This window comes from Primulina huaijiensis, chromosome 6 (genome assembly GCF_012295235.1).
Source record: "Primulina huaijiensis isolate GDHJ02 chromosome 6, ASM1229523v2, whole genome shotgun sequence".
Lineage (NCBI taxonomy): Eukaryota > Viridiplantae > Streptophyta > Magnoliopsida > Lamiales > Gesneriaceae > Primulina > Primulina huaijiensis.
Genome location: NC_133311.1, coordinates 22,215,073 through 22,236,604, shown reverse-complemented (window position 1 = coordinate 22,236,604; position 21,532 = coordinate 22,215,073). Strand labels below are relative to the sequence as shown.

The 21,532-nt window shown below is 34.3% G+C and overlaps 3 protein-coding genes across 3 annotated transcripts; 2 read left to right on the top strand and 1 right to left on the bottom strand.

The window, feature by feature from the left end:
* Positions 1-3,956: 3,956 nt before the first annotated feature.
* On the top strand, positions 3,957-5,756 carry LOC140978373 (T-complex protein 1 subunit delta-like). Its single transcript, XM_073443339.1, has one exon. It carries the CDS (start codon positions 4,026-4,028, stop codon positions 5,619-5,621), a length of 1,596 nt encoding a protein of 531 aa, XP_073299440.1. The 5' UTR covers positions 3,957-4,025; the 3' UTR covers positions 5,622-5,756.
* A 5,143-nt stretch (positions 5,757-10,899) lies between these two features.
* LOC140978618 (protein DETOXIFICATION 16-like) lies at positions 10,900-14,631 on the top strand. The gene is made up of 8 exons (XM_073443802.1): positions 10,900-11,302; positions 11,992-12,536; positions 12,877-12,963; positions 13,069-13,125; positions 13,395-13,633; positions 14,080-14,198; positions 14,283-14,369; positions 14,491-14,631. Exons 1-8 carry the CDS (start codon positions 11,063-11,065, stop codon positions 14,548-14,550), a joined length of 1,434 nt encoding a protein of 477 aa, XP_073299903.1. The 5' UTR covers positions 10,900-11,062; the 3' UTR covers positions 14,551-14,631.
* Positions 14,632-15,727: 1,096 nt separating this feature from the next.
* LOC140978372 (cyclin-dependent kinase D-3-like) lies at positions 15,728-20,614 on the bottom strand. Its single transcript, XM_073443338.1, has 8 exons — positions 20,305-20,614; positions 19,766-20,064; positions 19,575-19,683; positions 18,924-19,049; positions 17,580-17,815; positions 17,202-17,516; positions 16,257-16,384; positions 15,728-16,153 (listed from the first exon to the last, which is right to left on the bottom strand). The coding sequence occupies exons 1-7, from the start codon at positions 20,413-20,415 to the stop codon at positions 16,321-16,323; spliced, it is 1,260 nt and encodes a 419-aa protein (XP_073299439.1). The 5' UTR covers positions 20,416-20,614; the 3' UTR covers positions 15,728-16,153; positions 16,257-16,320.
* Between the last annotated feature and the right edge of the window lie 918 nt (positions 20,615-21,532).

Genomic DNA, 21,532 nt, shown 5'->3' with positions numbered 1-21,532 from the left:
GACATGCTCTGCCTAAATGATGAAAGTTGTCTCCATCTCTTTAATCAATAGTACTACGTATTTGTCGATTAATTAGTTTCCAGCTTTATGCTTGGAATATTACTCTTTTTATATTTTGCTATTTTAATGTATATGACAAATAACTTTTGTTAATTTACATATAATATATAAGATATGATATATCATTAATTATCAATCAATCATGTAAAGGGACGTGACAAAATTGGACAAAAATCTTTGAACTCCAAAAATGTCATTTGGATCGTCCATGAGAGGCAAGAATTTAAGCAACATGATTTGCCGAACATGTGCAATCTTGCACCACTGCACTTGACAACTCGTCCATATTACCAGTTGTTTGTACCCAAAAATTCAAATTAGCATAATTTCCACAAATAAATTGCACAAGAAATCCTCATTGTCATTCAGTCCTAACACTAATGAGCAGGTATGTGATCAAATAAAATCTGCTATGATTATTCCAGTAGTGCAGAGACATGATGTGTATTTATGCTATATCATGTTTTCGAATCCCGAAATCTATTTGCGAGGAGATTGAACGAGAATGTGCTAACTTCTGGTGGGGTAAGGAAGAAGGGTGGAGGCGCCTGCACTGGAAAAAATGGAGTGATCTTTGCAAGCCGAAATGTCAGGGCGGATTGGGCTTTCGACATCTTGAGACATTCAATAGAGCGTTGATGGCTAAGCAGGTTTGGCGCATTATTACTAAGCCAGGTTCTTTGGTTGCACGAGTCCTGAAAGCAAGGTATTTTCGTCATCAAGATATTATGAATGCCTCCCTTGGAAGTAATCCTTCTTACATTTGGAGATCGATATTATGGAGTAGATCACTTCTGGAAAAGGGGTTGTGTTGGAAAGTGGGAGATGGCTCGAAAATTCCTACTTTTGGAGAGCGCTGGACTCCAGGGACACGAGATTGTGTACCCCCTCCTCCTGAGTCGGAACACTTTGCTACAGTTAGTACCCTCCTCGATGGGGAGTCTTGGAATGAACCTCTAATCCACAATCTCTTCCCTCCCCCATCTTGTTAAGAACATTTTGGCTATCCCTCTCTCCCAATATCAAAAGGAGGATTTTCGGTTTTGTGCATACGATCCGAAGGGTAAATATTCAGTCCGTGACGGTTATAAAGCGGCGATTGGCTTCTTGGAGAATGTCCATTATGTCGCCAACTTTGTGATTCTACTGTCCATGCTCTTTTCATTTGCTCGGTTATTAAGCGCTGTTGGAAAAGAACGTATTATTGGCCGATTGGAAAGTTATCATGTCATCTGGATGTGATAGATATTTCTCTTTGGATGAAAGAAAAGCTGAGTATTCATGAATTTGAGGCATTTGTGATGCGTACTTGGGCGATTTGGAGTGAGAGACTTCGTATCACTCCCATCCACGGAGATTGTCATTCTGCTATCAATATAGAGTGGTGTGATAGTCTTCTTCACAACTTCCAGGAATCTCGTCGAGCTTTGAGGATTTCTTCTGCCCGTAACCCATTGTGTGCTCTGACAGCCTGGATGGCCCCGCCTATGCACTCTCTCCGGATGGATGTTGACGCATGTTATAATGAGCACACGCATAGATATTCAATTGGCGGTGTAATCCGTAATCATAAGGGACAACCCGTACTAGTTTTTGGAAACAAAATCGAGAAGCCTTTATCTGTCTTGTATGCTGAGCTTCTCGCTATATTAAAAGGGCTCAACATGTCCAGAACACATAATCTCCGGCTTCATCATATCTCATCGGACTCTCTTCTCGCCGTGTAAGCAATCTTGGGGGAAGAAGAGAACCTCAGTTAAGTCGGGGCTCTAGCAATAGATATCAGACGACTTCTGGCTCTTCATGGAAGTCCCACTCTTAGTCATGCTCGGCGTTCTGCGAATTGTGTTGCTCACATCATTGCATCTTTTGCTTCTTCGTCTCATTCCCCTTTTGTTTGGGAGTGTGGTTATTTTCCTTTTTGGTTGATTGATCTTATAATAAAAGACATTTTCGTTCTCAATAAATTACAAGAGTTTTCACCGTAAAAAAAATTGCACGAGAAAAACTCAATAATTATTCTAGATTATTTTAATTAATATAGAAACAGACAAACTTTCACTGAACAAAAGAGAAAAGCATCCGTAGAAACAAGAGATCATCGATCTCAAACAACGGAACATCACAAACTTGCAAAATACTTTGCAAAAAAATTTCAATATTTTTAGTCATTTAAGTTAATTTTCTAGCATTTTAGATCTTCTCATTCCATATTTCAGCATTTTCATTTGTGTATTTTTTTTTTTTTGTGAATTCTTGTTGGTTTCTAAATACAACAGCATGTTGAAAATTTATTTTATTATGTCCTATTGTTGTTTATTTGTTTTTACAGTCGTATTTTTATTAGGAGATTAAAATCAACAATCAATTTTTGTATTAGATGTCGTTTAAATTCATAGAAGTTAGATTATGTGTAGTTTTTTCCACTCGATTTAGTATTTTGCACTTAACATATCCGCGTTTCAATAAATTGTGTAAACACTATTATCTCATAATGAGGATTTTATAAATAAATTGATGAATAATACATAAATAAGAAAGTTTAGCACAATATCAAATAATTATTAAAAAATACCATAATAAAATAACAGCCCTGCCCCCGAAACCACTACTCCTTATTTCTACTAGTGGATTGTGACACACGTGATGCGTCTGTTCCGTAAAAAAAATAAAGAATGAAGTAGTTTTTTTTAAAAAAATAAATCGAATGAATAATAGAAAAAAATATATTATAACATAGTAAAGTCGTGTAATTAGTTTTATAAGATGGATGAAGTTTCAGACAAATCCAGAATAACACAATGACTTCATATATTAACGTCAGATATGAAATATTTAATATTGGGATATGTGTGCATAAGTGAAAGTAGTACGGAGATATGCGACATCTTATGAAGTTCTCGTACGTCAAACTGTTGACATTGCGTCGTTTGATCTAATTAGTTAGGTGAGCCATAAAAGACTGACGCCAGATCTTAACAGGTAATATTGTCTCTGTCGAGTACATGAGTGATAGTATGGAAAAAGTCAGACTTATATATAAGGGATGTAAAACAACACTAGCAAATACACATGCCTCCCCAAACTCATGAGCCTAACAACCTACCCGTTAGTACCCAAATATGTGTATTATACGCTGCTACAAATATAAGGAAATAAAGTTGCAAGTTGGATAATATTTATAACTTTTGGCTTAGTGGTAAGTGTTTGATCATAACATAATACTCAAATATCATTTATCAATACCAGATTTCTAGTGTTTTGTACCAAATTTTCATCCAAATATAGACGTGTCATTAATTCCAAAATTTGTTATACGTGTTTGTGTACTCAAAAATCATATATTTTTGTCAGATTTGAAACATTTAGTACTCAAATATCATATATTCCTAACAGTTTTTCAAGATTTTATACCAAATTTTTATCCGAAAAACGTGTTATTAATATCAAAAGATGTTACACAAGCTTGAATACTAAAAAAAATCATATATTACTGCAAGATCTAAAACATTTAATTACAAAATATCATATATTTGTTTTATATTTTTAATATTTTGTATCGAATTTATCTGTACAACACATGTGGACCCAAGAATTACGAATTTTTTTTGTATTAATCATGAACTGCAAAAAAAAAAAAAGAAACAAAATTAAACACATATTAATTATTGAGATGGAAATTATTTTTTAAAAAATTAAAATTATAGTAGCCGGGTTCCTTGATATTTAATATGTAAAATTTATTTGCGTATATTGTTATTTTATGGAGGAAAATTGGTTAAATAACTCAATCATTTTAAAAAAAAAAATGATTTCCTCAAGTACCCTTGAAGAGATGGTTTTTTTTTAAAAAAATTAACTGAGGTTACTTATTCAACCAATGATAGAATACGTTCTGGATAAATAAGTTTCTCCCTCTCTAGGGTTTTACAACTTCACTGTTCGCACTTCGGATCTAACAAAAAATGGAGGCACTCGCGGTATCGAAGCCGAAGACGGAGACTTTCGTGGACAACAAGCGGAAAGATGACATCCGTATGGCGAACATAGCGGCGGCTCAGTCCGTTGCTAACGCCGTTCGCACCAGCCTCGGTCCCAAGGGCATGGATAAGATGATTTCCACTTCCTCCGGCGAAGTCATCATCACAAATGATGGCGCCACCATCCTCAACAAGATGGAAGTCCTCCAACCCGCCGCAAAGTTTCTCGTCGAGCTGTCCAAGTCTCAGGATGTTGTCGCTGGTGATGGAACCACTACCGTCGTTGTTATCGCTGGTGCTCTACTCAAAGCCGCACTTTCCCTTCTCACCTCCGGCATTCACCCCACTATCATATCCGACGCCCTTAATAAGGCTTCGATCAAGGCTGTCGAGATTTTGTCTGCAATGGCTGTGCCTGTTGAATTAACTGACCGTGATTCCTTGATAAAATCGGCCTCCACATCATTAAATTCAAAGGTGGTTTCTCAGTATTCCACGCTTTTAGCCCCTTTAGCTGTTGATGCCGTGCTTTATGTGGTGGATTCTGAGAAGCCGGATCTGGTAGACCTGAGAGATATAAAGATTGTGAAGAAACTCGGGGGTACCATTGATGACACGGAGTTGGTGAAAGGGTTGGTTTTTGATAAGAAAGTTAGTCACGCTGCCGGTGGATTGACGAGGGTGGAGAATGCAAAGATTGGGGTGATACAGTTTCAGATTTCTCCCCCCAAAACTGATATTGAGCAGAGCATTGTGGTTTCTGACTACACACAAATGGATCGGATTTTGAAGGAGGAGAGAAACTATATTTTAAGCATGATAAAGAAAATTAAAGCCACCGGATGTAACGTATTGTTGATTCAGAAGAGTATTTTGAGGGATGCTGTTACAGACTTGTCATTGCATTATTTGGCAAAGGCAAAGATTTTGGTGATTAAGGACGTGGAGAGGGATGAGATAGAGTTTATTACCAAGACATTGAATTGCTTGCCTATTTCCAACATCGAGCATTTTCGTGCAGAGAAGTTGGGGTTTGCTGATTTGGTGGAGGAGGTATCATTGGGAGATGGTGGGAAGCTAGTGAAGATCACAGGGATTAAGGAAATGGGGAGGACTACAAGTGTTCTGGTTCGTGGATCAAATCAACTGGTTATTGATGAGGCTGAGAGGAGTCTGCATGATGCTCTGTGTGTGGTGAGGTGTTTGGTGAACAAAAAGTTTTTGATTGCAGGGGGTGGAGCTCCAGAGGTTGAGCTATCAAGGCAATTGGGTGCATGGGCGAAGGTGCTACATGGGATGGTAGGGTACTGTGTGAAAGCTTTCGCTGAAGCTCTTGAGGTTATTCCGTACACTTTGGCTGAGAATGCCGGTTTAAACCCAATTGCGATTGTGACTGAGCTGAGGAATAGGCACGCACAGGGAGAGAGAAATGCAGGTATCAATGTGAGGAAGGGACAGATCACTAACATTTTGGAGGAGAATGTGGTGCAGCCTCTCTTGGTGAGCACAAGTGCTATTACTTTGGCCGCAGAGTGTGTTCGTATGATCTTGAAGATTGATGACATAGTTACTGTGAGGTAGAGTTGATTGGTGCTTCAAAATGTTTTGGTCGATGCGAAAACTGCTTTTTATGACACTATTGTTACATTTATGTGTGCTTTTCATTCGGTTTAGTGAATTTTGGGTTGTTTTGAATTAGAACTGTCCTTTTCCTTTCCCAGTGAGATTGTTATCTCGATATTTTGTCTATTCAGAATTGTTATGGCATAACCAACACATATAGTCTCTATGAAGTTATACAGGTAAACTGCGATCACTTATCTTAAAATATTTTTTTAATCCTTGTGATGACCGCACATCCTGAACAATCTTTCTTTGTGTAAATCAACTGGATGAACAGATAAATTCGTTGTGCTTGTTCTCGACCGAAACTCTGAAAAGTGTTAGAACTGAAAATTCTAAGCCAGGCTTGGATACTATCATGCAACTTCACAAAACTGCAGCATTCATTTCATTTGAAGTTTGTAATAGTGCAGCTTTTTTTCATCGGTATGGCCTTTTTTATGCTTTTATAGGCCAGGAAACATGTAATGTTTCTAAAGCGCAGAAAATTCAAACATTCCAGTAAAGATATTTGATGCTAAAGTTTTCTGAGAACAGTTGGATTTATGTTCCATGAAATAGACTCGTAGTTTTTGAGCAAATCACCATGTGTTGACCGGCTTAAGATTGTTATGGAATATCAGCTTCACCGTGAGACTCTTGGCTTTTTTTGTTGCTCTGTAACAGATGTTTTGTCAATGTTTCGTATGTTGGATTTGAATCTTTGTCACTGCTGCTGCTTTACCCCATAAGCCCCATAAGACTAGATAGAGGCCAATCATGATGAGGACAGCTCCAATGACCCTGCAGATTGGAAAATTCATCAACTTTTGGGAAAAAAATCAGTTTGCTGGAACTTTAATTTATTTCAAGTTTTTTTGGTGATTATATACATGCTATCTTTTCCTTCAATGTCTTAACAAGTTAACATGCCTTGAGAGTATAATTGGTCGCCAAGGATTAGAAATGACATGCCAGCGACTAAAACTGTTTGAAGTCGCAACAAAAACTGGACCTCCTTTCTGAATACACCAGGGATGTAGGGTTATTAGTAGCCCTGAAGATATAACTCCCTGCAATCCATATACAGTTGAAGAATGATGTCAGCAGTTGGCTAAAATTAGTATTCAGACAAGAAATGTACAGGGTTTTGAAGTTTTACTGCATATAGGATAGTGAAAATTTATTCACCGGATTGGATTTGCCAATGGTTCGGTTCCCTTTCCACAAAAGCTGCTATGAATAGAAGCTGGATTATATTATATTATTATATATTTACGAAGTATTCTATTATTATATATATAATTTTTTTTTTCATATATCTTCTTATACTATAATTTATTATTTAATTAAAAAGTACACAAAAAATATAATTACAAAATTGCATTAAAATCATAAAATATGAATTATTTGAGAAAATTAATATGACAGTTATATTTTATTTTTGAAGTTATATAAATTGCTACAATTAATGTATATTTTAGTAATAATTCATTAGTATTTGTTAGATGGTTAATTATATATTAGTTGGAATTTTTAGACTACTAATTAATTATATATTGGGTGAAACAAATATAAAATTTTGATATTTTATTTTTGTTAATACAACAATTAGAATTATTAATTTTCTTATTGAGTTTTTGGATTTATATCGATAAAGAGTTCATTTTTGTCTTTTGACAATTGAAAAGACAAGGCTCATGATTCACACTTTTATATAAACATAGATATAGGTAAAAAAAAATGTATTTTTTATTATCAAACATATATTTATTTTTAATGCATCATTGTTACTCGAATTTTCAAAAATTATTTAGAAAATTTTCATGTAATTAATCTAAACATACACAATTAAAGAGGATAATAGAAAATTTATAATGAAAATTTTTGTCATTATTTGTACACTTTTATAAGTATAATAGATAAATATATATATTATAAGTGTTTTTTTTAATATTTTTAATGAAAAATATATATTTTATTCAAAAATATATTCTTTTAATAATTTTTCTAAAAATTATGTATCAAGAAACTGTGATTTTTCTAATGTATTTTTATTATTAAATATCTATTTAATTTTTACGTAAATTTATTTTCAAAATTTCTTTTTCTAAGAATTATGTATCAAAAAATGTTATTTCTTTAATGTATTTTTATTATCAAATATCTATTCAATTTTTACGTGAAATTATTTTCAGAGCTTCTTATATTGCAATTTTCTATTAAAAAAAATAAAAACACTAATATGATTCTCATATTTTTAATGAGTTCAAAAAAATAAATGTACCAATTAAATGAATGAACAATACATTGACTTCGACAAATTTATTATCCCAAATTTCATCCTAAATTTTACATATTTTTTCCATTAATATTCATGCAATTAATACAAACAATACGTAGTTATTGGATAATGCAATAAAATCACAATGCAAAAATTTTGTTCATCATCCACACTATGTAGATATACATATTCATGTAATTAACACAAACAAAACATAGTTTTTGGACGACGTAATAAAATCACAATGTAAAAATTTTGCCAATCATTAATTCTTTTGTAAGTATATAGATTTACTTCTTATATTACAAATATCGTATCAAAATATATAAATTCTCAAAATGAATCAGTTTAATTTTTTTAAAAAAAAACTTTACCGTTATCACGCTTTAAAAATAAGATATATTTATATTTTCATTCAACTTATGTTAAACAATCGAAAACCCTAAAATTTATTTATAAAGCAATATATATCTATCATCAATTTTCATAATACTAATGATATTTTATGAAATATATATACATAAAAATATTATATTTATAAAATCAGTTTGGTTCGGAATTTTTTAAAAAACTTTTGAACCAAACCAATTTTTCGATTTGCAGAATTTTATAATCAATCCAAATCATGATCGACTAAAAACCAATCCATATCAATCATTTGGTTTAGTTTTCTAATTTATTTCAATTTGGTTTTGTTTTTGTTCACCCCTACGTGTGTGTGTGTGTGTGTGTGTGTATGTATATATATGTCATACTGTCTCACCAGCTACCATTTTTTGTGCTCTTCTATTTAGACTTTTCTGATCATCATTGACACGATCAAACCCGGAAATCATTCATTTGCCCTTTTTTTAATGCCAGTAGTTTTTTTCTTTGAAAGTTAATACCATTAGTTGAATTACTCCTTTCCAAAAATTTAAACTATTCAATTAAATATAATAAATCTGTAATCACCACTTGCATAAAAAAATTTAATGTAATTAATTTCATCATACTTAACTAGTAATTATTACTTGTGGGTCTTCTAAGCTCTGATCTCTCTCTCTCTCTCTTTCTATATATATATATAATTAAATACATGTCACATCAACTTTTAAAACATAATATTTGGATTACTACAATGATTTAAGATATAATATTATTAAAAGTTACAATTGCTATTATAACTAATCTAGGTGGACTCATTTAATTGGGTGAGCTTATGTATGAAAAAATGTAGCTTTTAATAATATCAAGGAGATAAAAAGCGTGAAGCATCTCGAAACGTAGATGTCGAGCTCCAAGTTTTTCAAGCTTAAGCGAGATTAGCACGGATTTAAGTGTGAAAAAACGTTTTTATCTTTAGTATAATTGTAATTATCTCAAACCAATAAATAGATAAAATAATACATAAATATGATAAATTTAAGTTTGATGCATTAATTCTCATATTTATAAAAACATAAAAATCTCAAAATTACAATCTTTATTTGTTTTTGCAACTAGACCACATTAAAAAATCTTAAATATTTGTCAAATCATTGTCATACACGTTTAATCATAATTAAAATTTAAAAAAAACATCTAAATTATAAATCTAATTTATTATTTTGAAATAAAAAAACATACCTTCAAAATAAAAAAATTTAAAAATAATAAGATGCGATTAATTGTGCTTAAGTACGCTTAATTAAACACCTTAATTACGCTTAATTCGGTCAAACTATAGTTATTGTTTGACCATTTTTTTTCGTTTTTTTCCGAAACAGAGCGTTTTTGTCGAGCTTCAAGCTTAAGCGTGCCACAAGCGGGCTTTTTAGAACACTGAATAATATTATATGATCATATTCTCATAATTACGAATTAATCTAACATGATATATATTCCAAAAATGATGATGCATGCAGCTTCTATTCGCGAGATTTTATCCATCAGACTTTGATTTATATCGAACAAATCCGATCCAACTTATTTATAAGACTTTGATTTATGTTCCCGTACATTGGGGCGGAACCAATATGATGCAAATGGGACCAAATATTTTTGGACCTTCGACTAAAATCCTTCCTGATAAAAAGAAATATGTATAAAATTCATTTATATTTTAAAATCATAAATCGACTTGTCTAGTTTTTTTTTTTTTTTTTACAACTGGCTAAAAATGGTATAATTATATTTTTTGTACTTATTATAATCAAATGCATAACCAACCATATTTTATTCTAATACAATCACTAGTAAAACTGTTACATCAATCGAATGGACATCCAAAGTAGTAATTACATCAAAGAGTTTCTTGCATGAATGAATAGTCTCTTTATGGAAAAAATGAGACCACAAACCTCTGCTTGCTAGAACTCACTGTGCATCTGGACACAACTTCCTACGGGTGCCGTAAAATGCAACATCGATGCAACTTTCTTTGAAGACATAAAGACCACGGTGTGGTGTACGAAGATGAGAGAAACTTCATTGTGATCAGAACATTTACTATGTGTCAAAGAAAGAGAAGTTATAATCATGTTTGAAGCCTTGTCATGGATGTGCAACACAGATTTCACAATTGTCATCTTCGAGCTCTTCGAGGTGGACACACGACTAGTCTTCCAAACTGTGAAAGCAACAAATGTGGATTTGACTGAGTTTGGAAGCATTATTGGATAATATCGAGAAATATTATTCGTAAACTCAAATTTCTCGGTTCATCTTGTTCTTAGACAAATAAACAAGATTGTTCATATGTTAACTAAATATTCTTATTTTCATGTTATTCTTTTTGTTTGATTGAAAACATCATTATATATTAGTAATATTTTGAGTAAGTGCTATGCTACTTTCGATTTCATGTCTTATGTTTAAAAAAAAAAAAAAACTGACACATCTTATAATTATCACATGCTTCCACAAGAAGACAAAAACACAATCACGGATTGATGCGAAAGCAAAATCAACTTTTTGCTGTTCAGATTTCTATTAATTGGATTGCTCCTTCCCATCCAAGGACCAAGCCTCAATGCGGCAAGGATTCAACCCAACGCATTTTCACATACATGCAAAATTGCTAATTCTTCGGGATGATCATTACATGCTAATGCAATCTTGAGCAATTACGTTCTTTACTTTATCTTGATCGATTTCGAGTCAATCATCGTAGCAAATGGAGAGTACAGATTATGAAAGTACAGCTCTGATTGAGAAAATCCCAGATGAAGAAAATGGTTGTGCGAACGAAGTGAGGAAGCAGCTGTGGCTGGCGGGTCCTCTAGTTTTGGTCAGTTTGTTGCAGTTTTGTTTGCAGCTGATCTCTTTGATGTTTGTGGGTCACTTGGGGGTTTTATCTCTTTCCGGTGCTTCAATGGCCACTTCTTTTTCCTCCGTCACCGGTTTCACCTTGTTGGTAAGCTCTTTAAAAAAAGCTCTTCGTCATTTGCAGAGGAAGGGCCCCAAGAATAATCTAATTAAGCAAGATGAGAAGCGGGAGGGGTTGGTCATGAACTTGAAAATATTCATTTACTGGGCTCTGGTGAACCCAAAATTAATTACAGATAACATGAAATTTTGATTTAGACATGTTTAGCTTCGTACAGTAGCCTAGAGACTGTGTCGGATGAAAGAAAGAGAAATATGTAGCATGTTTTGGCTTTATACATTGATATTAGCATGGGTATTTAAGCAAAATCCTTGAATAGTGGCGGCGTGAGGAACTAGAAAATCCCCCTTAGAGTCGTATCTATCTTTGGCATCTGCGATAACAGACGGAAGTATACGTATCACTGGCTTATTCATCGGGGGTTGATTATAATTCTGAAAATGATGTGTTCATTAGTTAGCATTTGGTATATGAAGAAGATTTGTATGTATAGTCAAGATTATCTTCGATTGTGAGCGTTGAACTATCCACTGGTTTGTCTCTGATAAATACAATTGACACCTATTATTTCCATTTTGTTCAAATGAAAAACAAACAAAATCTTAAACAAATAATTTTGTTTCTTAAATGGAAAAAAAGGATCGAAATCTATAATGTTTACTGATCTTAATTCCTTAATCCCTTATTATTCTTGACCCTTTTTGGCGACCAAGTAGATGGGCATGGCTAGTGCATTAGACACGCTTTGCGGCCAATCTTATGGAGCAAAGCAGTATCATATGCTCGGCATCCACATGCAAAGAGCCATGTTTGTTCTTCTACTAGTTTGCATACCTCTCGCTATCATATGGGCAAACACAACTTCAATTTTAACAGCTTTAGGCCAAGATCCTAATATATCAAAAGAGGCTGGAAGTTATGCTCGTTTCATGATTCCCAGCATCTTCGGGTTTGGTCTTCTTCAATGCCAAGTCAGATTCCTTCAAACGCAAAACATCGTATTCCCCATGATGATAAGCTCGGGAATCACCACTGCTTTGCATATCCCTTTGTGTTGGGCTCTTGTTTATAAGTCTGGGCTTGGTGTCCGAGGAGCTGCGGTGGCAAATTCAGTGTCTTACTGGATGAATATTTTGTTGTTGTCGCTTTACATCAAGTTTTCTTCTTCATGTGCTAAAACTTGGACGGGATTTTCAAAAGAAGCCATACATAATGTCCTTACTTTTATCAGACTTGCCATTCCTTCAGCAATCATGGTTTGGTAAGTGCCTTCTTCTCTCCAAGTTAAGTATCTGGCTTAATAACAATATAACTCAAATATGTACAATAATGGCCTAGGCCTCATATTTGGATAGCTGGCACATAGGATTGCCCGAGATTGTTGCCTTCCAACATTCTTCTTATTATTTTCGTGCGTCTTTTTTATTGTTTGTTTTTAATCTCATACGGCTCTACTTTAACCCTTAAAAGTAATTATGTGAAAATAAAGTGATGGATGTTAATTATCTGTTTCTTGTTATGAAGTGTACACAGACAGCATTAGAATTAATGTCAAACAGAATACTTCGTATAGATGAAGATTTATTCTGCAATTTTAACAGCTTGGAAGCATGGTCTTTTGAAATGATGGTTCTACTTTCTGGTCTACTTCCAAATCCTGAGTTAGAAACCTCGGTGCTTTCAATCTGGTTTGACCCTTTTACCCCTCTCATCTTTTCTAAATAAATCTTTGATTTATTCTGTCTTGATAATTACACTGGTAACGCTAACTGAATCAACATTTTTTATTCCAGCCTTAACACAGCTGCAACAGTTTGGATGATCCCTTTCGGACTCAGTTGTGCAGTCAGGTCAGTCATGAAACAAATCTTCTTCTCCAATAATATTAACCATAAATAGATGGAAAAGGAAGAAGCTTATAAATTATGAATGCTTAAATTTTGAATCACTTTTTCATCTTAAGTGACAACTGCCCTTACTTGTGCCCCCTTGATCTCCTCCTCTAGTTAGACATTCTACACAACATAGTAAATAACCACAAGATTTAGATAAATCATCGTGGTCTGATATTATGATAGTGGGTTGCACCTCATGATAACTGCTGTATTTTACAATGTAGCACACGAGTCTCGAATGAACTTGGGGCTGGGCATCCACGTGCTGCACGGTTAGCAGTTGGCGTAGTCCTAGTGATGGCTATCGGCGAGGGCATTTTAATAGGCTTGATTTTGATATTGATACGAAATGTGTGGGGATATGCTTACAGCAACGAAACAGAAGTTGCAAGATACGTTGGAATTATGATGCCAATTCTTGCAGCATCCAACTTCATGGATGGGGTTCAGTGTGTTCTTTCAGGTATCTACGCTTCTAAATAGACCAAGATCTTAAACTTATCTCGCAGATGAATGATTTTCTTTAACTTTTTCTGTGGCACCACTTATTACGTTATCCAAATAATGATGATGATGATCATATACGTTACATAAACATCAATTTCTCTTATTGTCGACATATTGATCAAAAAAATTATTGTTTGTTGGTTGCAAAATTTGAAATATTTGATTTGCATCAGTATTATTGCTAACCATAGTTTTCATTACACTGACCCAGAGTTGGCGTCAAACTCTGTCCACAGATTTCCAAAGAGTTCTTAGTGTAAATGATCAAGCGTGTGATTACTAACATATCACTTGTTTGATCTTTTTAGCGCGAAATTACTTGAGATGCACTATTAATATCAATTATAGCTTTTGACATACCATGCACAAGTAAATATTTATATTGTTAATTTGTATGCATAGGATCGGTTCGAGGATGCGGTTTGCAAAAGATTGGGGCTTATGTTAATCTTGGATCATACTATCTTCTGGGAGTTCCATTGGCTATATTGTTGGCATTTGTTTCACACATAGGAGGAAAGGTAAAAAATTCATTGATATCTCACTTTTTTTTCCACATTTATTTCTTTGCAGACGATGTGAAAATATGTTTCAACAACTTGTAGGGTCTATGGTTGGGGATTCTATGCGCTTTACTGGTGCAAGTTGTGTCTCTTCTTGTTATTGTATCGCGCACGAATTGGGAACTCGAAGTAAACATCTCATCTTGCCTTAATGTTATTCAATTCAAGTCCTTTATCCTCTACAGCTATCCATTTTTCTTGATACCGATCATAAAATTAATATTGATCTAGGAATTACTGTCTTGTTTAGGCAAAGAAGGCCGAAGAGAGAGTCTTCGACTCCACGGTTCCAGTGGACGTGTTGACATGAAGATATGATTTGTGACTTGCTGAATGGAATTCAGAATGGAGTTGAATGTTCAAATCAACAAAATTTGGGTCAAAAGTTTGATTATTTTCATGTAAAACGAACATTAGTTTCTCCCACAGCTCGCTCCTTCATGGCAAGATGTGGCCCAGAAAATCCTCCAGTGCAGTAGACAAGGTAATTTTGGTGCGTTCGACGTGGGGCTTCGGTGTTATATCCTTACCCGAATCCATGCAAAATGCAGTATATGCACGTAAATTATTATAAATTAAATAGCACTTGTACGATATAAATTGTAGTATGAGTTGTAATTTAGGACAAATACGTTCTCCTGTAATTTCTATGATTGAGCAATTAATTTCCCAAAAGTTAGATCTTGGATTAGAATAAAATAAAATAAGCACATGTATGGATAAAAGCTACTGAAAATTTCTTGATTTTTAACCATAACACTTGTGTGCCACGGGATTTGAACACAATAAATAAAACACGACAAAAAATATTTTTTTGTTTCCAAACAAAATCGAATTATAAGTGGAGTAGGTCTCTTATGAGACGGTCTCACGAATCTTTATCTGTGAGACGAGTCAATCCTACCGATATTCACAATAAAAAGTAATACTCTTAACATAAAAAATAATATTTTTTCATGGATGACCCAAACAAGAGATCCGTCTCACAAAGTACGATCTGTGAGACCGTCTCACATAAGTTTTTACCATATAAGCGAGGCTCATAGATTGATACATGGCAAGAAGGAAAACTAGAAATTTTTGTTTGGATGGAGACACATAAACTCAAATAGACAGAAGTTGCGTTTAAAGAATAGTACACAAAATTGTTTTTTTAAAGACATATAAACTCAAATAGACAGAGAAGTTGCGTTTAAAGAATAGTACACAAAATTGTTTTTTTTAAAAAAAATAAAAATAGGAGAGGCGCAAAATGGTTACGAAAGTTGTGTTTTATTATAATCATACATATAATTAAATGACGAGTCACTAATGCCATCAATTCAACCATGAAGCCCTCGAGAATAAAAGTAAACTAGTCATTCACCCATGAATTGATAATCGCAAGACATAGTTTAAAATTTTAAACTAGTAAAATCACATGATAATAATCACCACCAAAACAGCCACGTGGTAAAAAAAAAAAAAAACTGCCACCTCACAATCCATATAATAAAACTTATTTCAGATAAAAATATCAATCCAGTATATGTGAAAAGGGCAGTTAACATAACATTCTTGAAAATAAATGGATACAAAGTCAAATCTTGATGCACATTTCAGAGAAAAAAGTCCCCTCATCTAAGCATAGGAAGCTTTATCTTAAAAAACAATGAAGGAAAATGTTTCCGCAAACAATATTAGATCTCCTTTTAGATCTCAAACACAGGTGTACATAACCTTTTAATTGAATACCAAAATTCAAGTTTCAAATCATGTAAAAATTATCAAATAACATTGTAAAAGAAATTATAGCTCTTCCTGCTCTAATGTACAGATTCTGAGTTCATGAGAGGCGCTATATTCAATTGTATTCATTCTGAATCAAATTGCGACTTCATTCTTCACAACACAAGTTTTGTTGCTCTGATATACTGGTAATAAACAAAGAAGAACGAACAATTTAACAATGAAAATAGAGAATTAAAATACAAAATGACGCTAAAAGAAGGATTATGTGAGAAAGCCATCACAAACCTCTGGTAGTAGACAGGATTCATTTGTACACAAAAACTTAAAAAGCCAGATAGTTGTCCACAAATTAGTCTTCTTCAGGTATTTGAAATTCAAGATCAAGTTTCCTCTTCAGATGTGATCTGTCAGAACTGAAATAAGACCCAAAGGGCAAAGGGGTTCAGAACATAGAAAATTGAGACCAAGGGAGACTGGTATGGAACCATAATTAAAACTAGTTACTCTGCTATACAGTTTTTTTTATAATTATCGAAGGACTAAAGTGAAATTTGACAAATTATCGAGGGACTAACGTGCTATTTGAATTGTTGAAATTAAAAAAAAAAAACAAAATGTAAAATTGTTATCAACTAACATACAAAAAGAAAAGGGGAAAAAAAAATCTAACATACAAAAAGTTGACAACTGGAGTTTTTTCATAGAAAGTTATCTTTCTCTGAGTTGAAGGATATAAGAGCCCTTTAATCAACCATAGAAAGTAGGAAAGCCACTGGTCAACCGTAAATTTAAGAAGAATTCATTCCCAATCAAAATTTGTAATTTCTTTATAGAGGGTTACATCATGCTCCAAGACACCCCTGTTTAAAAAAACCAAGATATTGACACAGTATTTCTCGCTGACATTTTAGCCTGATACAATTTATGCCCTCGCCACCATCTCGTTGCATACAAAACCAAACAGCATACTCTAACTGCGCGAGTCAGATAATTCCAATAATCTCCCTCCAAATAAATAATAAACACAAAGGGGTGTCAATGGGAAGATTTTTCCCTATTCAAGTATATTTCTCCAATTCTCCTTAAGAAGCACCAGAAGAATGAGAATTAGCTGATGCAATTCTACCATGCTAGTTTATGCAACAGAAAAAGTAAGGCCAACTGTTCGCAAGTGTTAGCTGGCATATTCAGAAATCCAAGTTTACTGAATGCCAACAGGACAATATATACCTGTTAATAGTTGGTCTATTAGGTGGCCTCATTCCAAAAACTGAGAAATCTAGCGATGTTGGAGCCTGTCCGCTTCTCTCTCCAGTTGTTGGTCTTAACTCATTGCCACGAACATCCATTTTATCCATGTGGTGAGCATTTAGATCAAATCCCTCACGATGAGGCATCACTCTTCTAACCTTTCTTGGAGGAGACAATACAGTTGGACCCTCCTGGGCATTGAAGTCTGAAACCTTAGCATTGAACGACTCCCTCTTTGGTGGAGGCCTCGGGAGCAAAGCAGGTTCCGTAGGTGGAGGAATGGAAGAAAAATACCTATATAATAGAAAATCAATCCCGCGGTGGCAATGTAACCATAAAAAACATTAATTTACATACCGATGCTCCAGGGCATGTTGTGCTGAAATTCTTGATTTTGGATCATACGTAAACATCTTAGATAAAAGGTCCAAGGCATCGTCACTAGCCATGGGAAATAATGTACGCAGTGGTTGGCCAGGAACATATTGATATTCCACGTAATCAGGAAGATATACCATATCTTGCCATTGAGATGGCTTTGGTGTCCCAAAAGCGGCAAAGATCTTTCCCAGTTGATCAATATCACTATTTCCCTACATCAACTCATTTAGACCCAAAATTTAACCACTAAAACAAGTAAAATATCCAAAATAAACAGCATATCTGCAAACTATGAGCATGAGAATGTTTCCCAGCAAACAAATCACATCTGCAAACTATGAGCACGAGAATGTTTCCCAGCAAACAAATCGCAGTTAACATAAAAGAATAAAGGAGGTGAACAGCTTTTGTTAACAGTAGGTAATATCAGGCGCGGGTGAGTTGCATCAGAGATCATGCAGTCACAATGCAAAATTGCAACATCACTTCTCAAAAGATCTCCATTGATGACAAAGTTTTGCACCATTATGATTAACTGCCCACAAGATATAAGCATNATATACCTCATTTGTAAATTCTTATATATCAAAGTTTTGTTTGTTAAGATAATGGACTTGGACATAATTACACCCTAAAAGCTAGTTCAAAAAAGATTGTGCAAGTCTATATATACAATTATCAAGAACATAATTCAGCCGATTTGGGATAAATAACATGCCCCTCACGTCCAACAAGTGAACATCTGGAGCATGAAATATACAAGATATTAGCGAATGGCCCATTAGGGCATTCCAACACATGCTAGTGGACCTGAGCTTAAATATTATGTTAAGATAGTGATCATAGACTGGGGTCTAACTCCACCCCAAAAACTAGCTCAAGAGGATGATTGTCCAAGTCCACATATACAAGTCATAAGAACTTAATCCAGCCGATTTGAGACAACCAGCACACCCCCTCACGCCAGGAATGAACATCTTGAGCGTGAAATATACAAGATATTAGCGGGTGACCAATTAGGGCAGTCCAACACATAATGGTGAGTTTGGGCTATGATACTGTTTTAAGATAATGGACGTATGCCTAGCTGCACCGCAAAAACTAGCTCAACAGGGGAGGATTATCCAAGTCCGTAATATAAAACTTCCAATACCTTATCCAGCTGATGTGTGATATTTAACAAAAGCGTCACATAACAAGGGCAATCAACATCAACAACACTCAAAATACACTCATAACAGTAGTCACCAAAAAAAAAATATAGCAGCAACAGTGGTCGAGAGTTTAGTTGATAATAACCACAAGGGTAGCAAGAGTCACCTGCAGAAATGGTCGACGTAATAGCAGTTCAGCAAAAATACAAGCTGCCGCCCATACATCTACCCCTGGACCGTATTGCTTAGAACCAAACAACAGCTCAGGAGCTCTGTACCATCTAGCAAAAACCTATGAGTGCACAGAATTTAAAAGGTCTAGTAAGTGGTTGATTTAAAAAACATGCAAGGACTACAGATTCCAGAAATTCAAATCAATTATTTATGAATTTGGGCAATAAGTTCCACATCAAGCTTAAGGTAATAATTTAGCTATTAGCTTAATCATTGCATAATTAACACTAACAGTCACAAGATAAACGTATTGAGTTGCTGAAAATAGAGTTTCATCAGAAACACCCCAAAGACCAGTAATCTGCATGAAACTCAGAATTAACTGCATTCTTTTTATTCTTTTTTTTTGGAGACCGACATAACTGCATTCTGCATTAAACACAAAGCTGTAAACTTTCACTCAACGCCCGAATTAGCCACTTTATGCCAACAAACAATAATATTTCAAAAAAAAAGTACCAGTTCAATGAACAGACTTGAATACATGGATTTCTGCACATGTCATTTTCAGTTAATCTAAAATGTGATGGACTTCAACTTCCTGTCTGAGAATGGACTATGGAGTAGTCGGACATGGGTATACCTGATGAGTGAACCTTCGATCAGGGCTCCCAAATACACGAGCTAGACCAAAATCAGCAAGTTTAAGCTGCCCACGGGATCCTATTAGCAAATTGTTTGGTTTCATATCCCTGCTCAAATTAATAGAAGAAACTCAAAAAGATTATGAGCAAGTTGAAGATTCGAAAATAAATGCATGGAACAACAATGCACCTATGCAGGACCCATTTCCTATGGCAAAATGTAAGTCCCTTCAAGGTCATCTGAATGTATGACTTTATATCAGCTGGGGAAAGAACTATATTTCTATCCCGGATAACGGCTTCTAAATCTGTCTCCATGAACTCAAACACAAGGTGCAAGTTCCCCTTGTGTGGGAAGGTATCAATTAACTCGATCACATTTTCATCCTTGAGCTCCTTGAGCAATTTAATTTCTCTTAATGCAGTGAAATTCACCCCCTCTTTCTGCTTCCCCAGCCGAATCTTCTTAATAGCAACTGTCTGTCCAGTCTGCACAAAGCAAAACTTGAATCAATTTGCTGCGTCTCATTTGAGCTGATCTGTCCAATATCAGTAGAAAGTACGTTCGAAGTAAAGAATCGAAATTATTTTTCCAGACCAAAACATCACGATTGAGCATTCAAAACAAGGTACTCCAAAACTACCCAAAACATAACTAAAACCCTAGAGCCATACACATAACTTTAAAAGAGGAAAAAAGGATAGCACATAAGAGAATAGATTCCATACCTTGGTATCGATGGCCTTGAAAACGACACCGTATGTACCTTCACCAAGGACCTCCCGCTTCAGGTAACGATCGGCTACTTTCTTGCTCAGTAACTGCTCCACTTCTGCCATTTTTCCTCTGAATCTCTCGTTTCAGTTGACGCTCCAGCTCCAATTATACCAAAATCTTGATGGGTCTTGGAAATTTGACCTGAATACCACAATTCCGTAAACCCATGATTCTAGTGGAGATTGTTTAGGACAGTTGAGCTCTTCATTTTCTCGCAGACACCTCAGACGGCCAGAGGAGCCAGATTATTTATAAATTATAACCAAGTAATAATGTGCTCTTTTAAAAAATTAATCATAATTAATTAAAATAAATAATCATTTAAATAGTATAGTTTTGTATTATTTTTAATATTTATTATATTATAGTGTGTTTAACTTAAATAAATACGCAACCCTAAATACAACTGCTGCCCAGCCCAAAACTTTTGATCCAATAAAACCTGAACAATTGAGACTGACATTGTTTAGCCAATTGCAGTGTTTGGGCCTAGTTTCCAAATTGGACTTTTTATTAAAAAAACCCGATTATCGACCCATGAATAATTTTATCAATTCATTCGTTTATTTTGCTAGTTATCTGAAAAATGAAAAATACAATTTTTTTTTTTTTGAAATTCCTAAACTTTAGTTTGTCTTTCCAAAACATTAATGGAGGTGAACAAATTAATAAGAAATTATGTTAAAATCAGATTGGATTATATAAATTAATTTATTATTTATTGATTGTAACTTTGTAAGTACTAACCAGTAAACATTACATTAATATATAGCTAGCTAACTATTGAAATTAGACTATACAGACTATCAAAATCATAAAATAGAAGATAAAAAAAAAAAATTTACAAATTTCCGTTCATAAAAATGTGGTGATCATGGTTTGCCGAGCAGATGACAAACTGTATTATTATTACCCATAAAGTGAATTCAAGTGCAGCAAATACAGTTGGAGAGGTCATTCAAAGACAGTACAATGTACAGTGTTCATTATTCACAACTATTCATTCTCTGCAGTCAAAGTAAATCCAGAGGCAATTTTTCCTTTTCTTGGGGCCATCATGGTTATATTTTTTTTGTTATGACAGACGCATGTGACTTTCTAGCAAAAGGGAATCTAATCAAACACCACCCATTCTCGTCTCCTGATAAGATTATTTGTACCTATTTTATTTATTTTTCG

Coding starts and splice junctions, on each gene's coding strand:
- LOC140978618 (XM_073443802.1), top strand. CDS start 11,063: ATGGAGAGTACAGATTATGAAAGTACAGCTCTGATTGAGAAAATCCCA. Junction 13,126..13,394: donor GGACTCAGTTGTGCAGTCAG/GTCAGTCATGAA, acceptor TTTACAATGTAG/CACACGAGTCTCGAATGAAC. Junction 13,634..14,079: donor GGTTCAGTGTGTTCTTTCAG/GTATCTACGCTT, acceptor TTGTATGCATAG/GATCGGTTCGAGGATGCGGT.
- LOC140978372 (XM_073443338.1), bottom strand. CDS start 20,415: ATGGCAGAAGTGGAGCAGTTACTGAGCAAGAAAGTAGCCGATCGTTAC. Junction 17,517..17,579: donor CAACATGCCCTGGAGCATCG/GTATGTAAATTA, acceptor TCTATTATATAG/GTATTTTTCTTCCATTCCTC. Junction 16,385..17,201: donor AATAGACCAACTATTAACAG/GTATATATTGTC, acceptor GTCTTATTTCAG/TTCTGACAGATCACATCTGA.
- LOC140978373 (XM_073443339.1), top strand. CDS start 4,026: ATGGAGGCACTCGCGGTATCGAAGCCGAAGACGGAGACTTTCGTGGAC.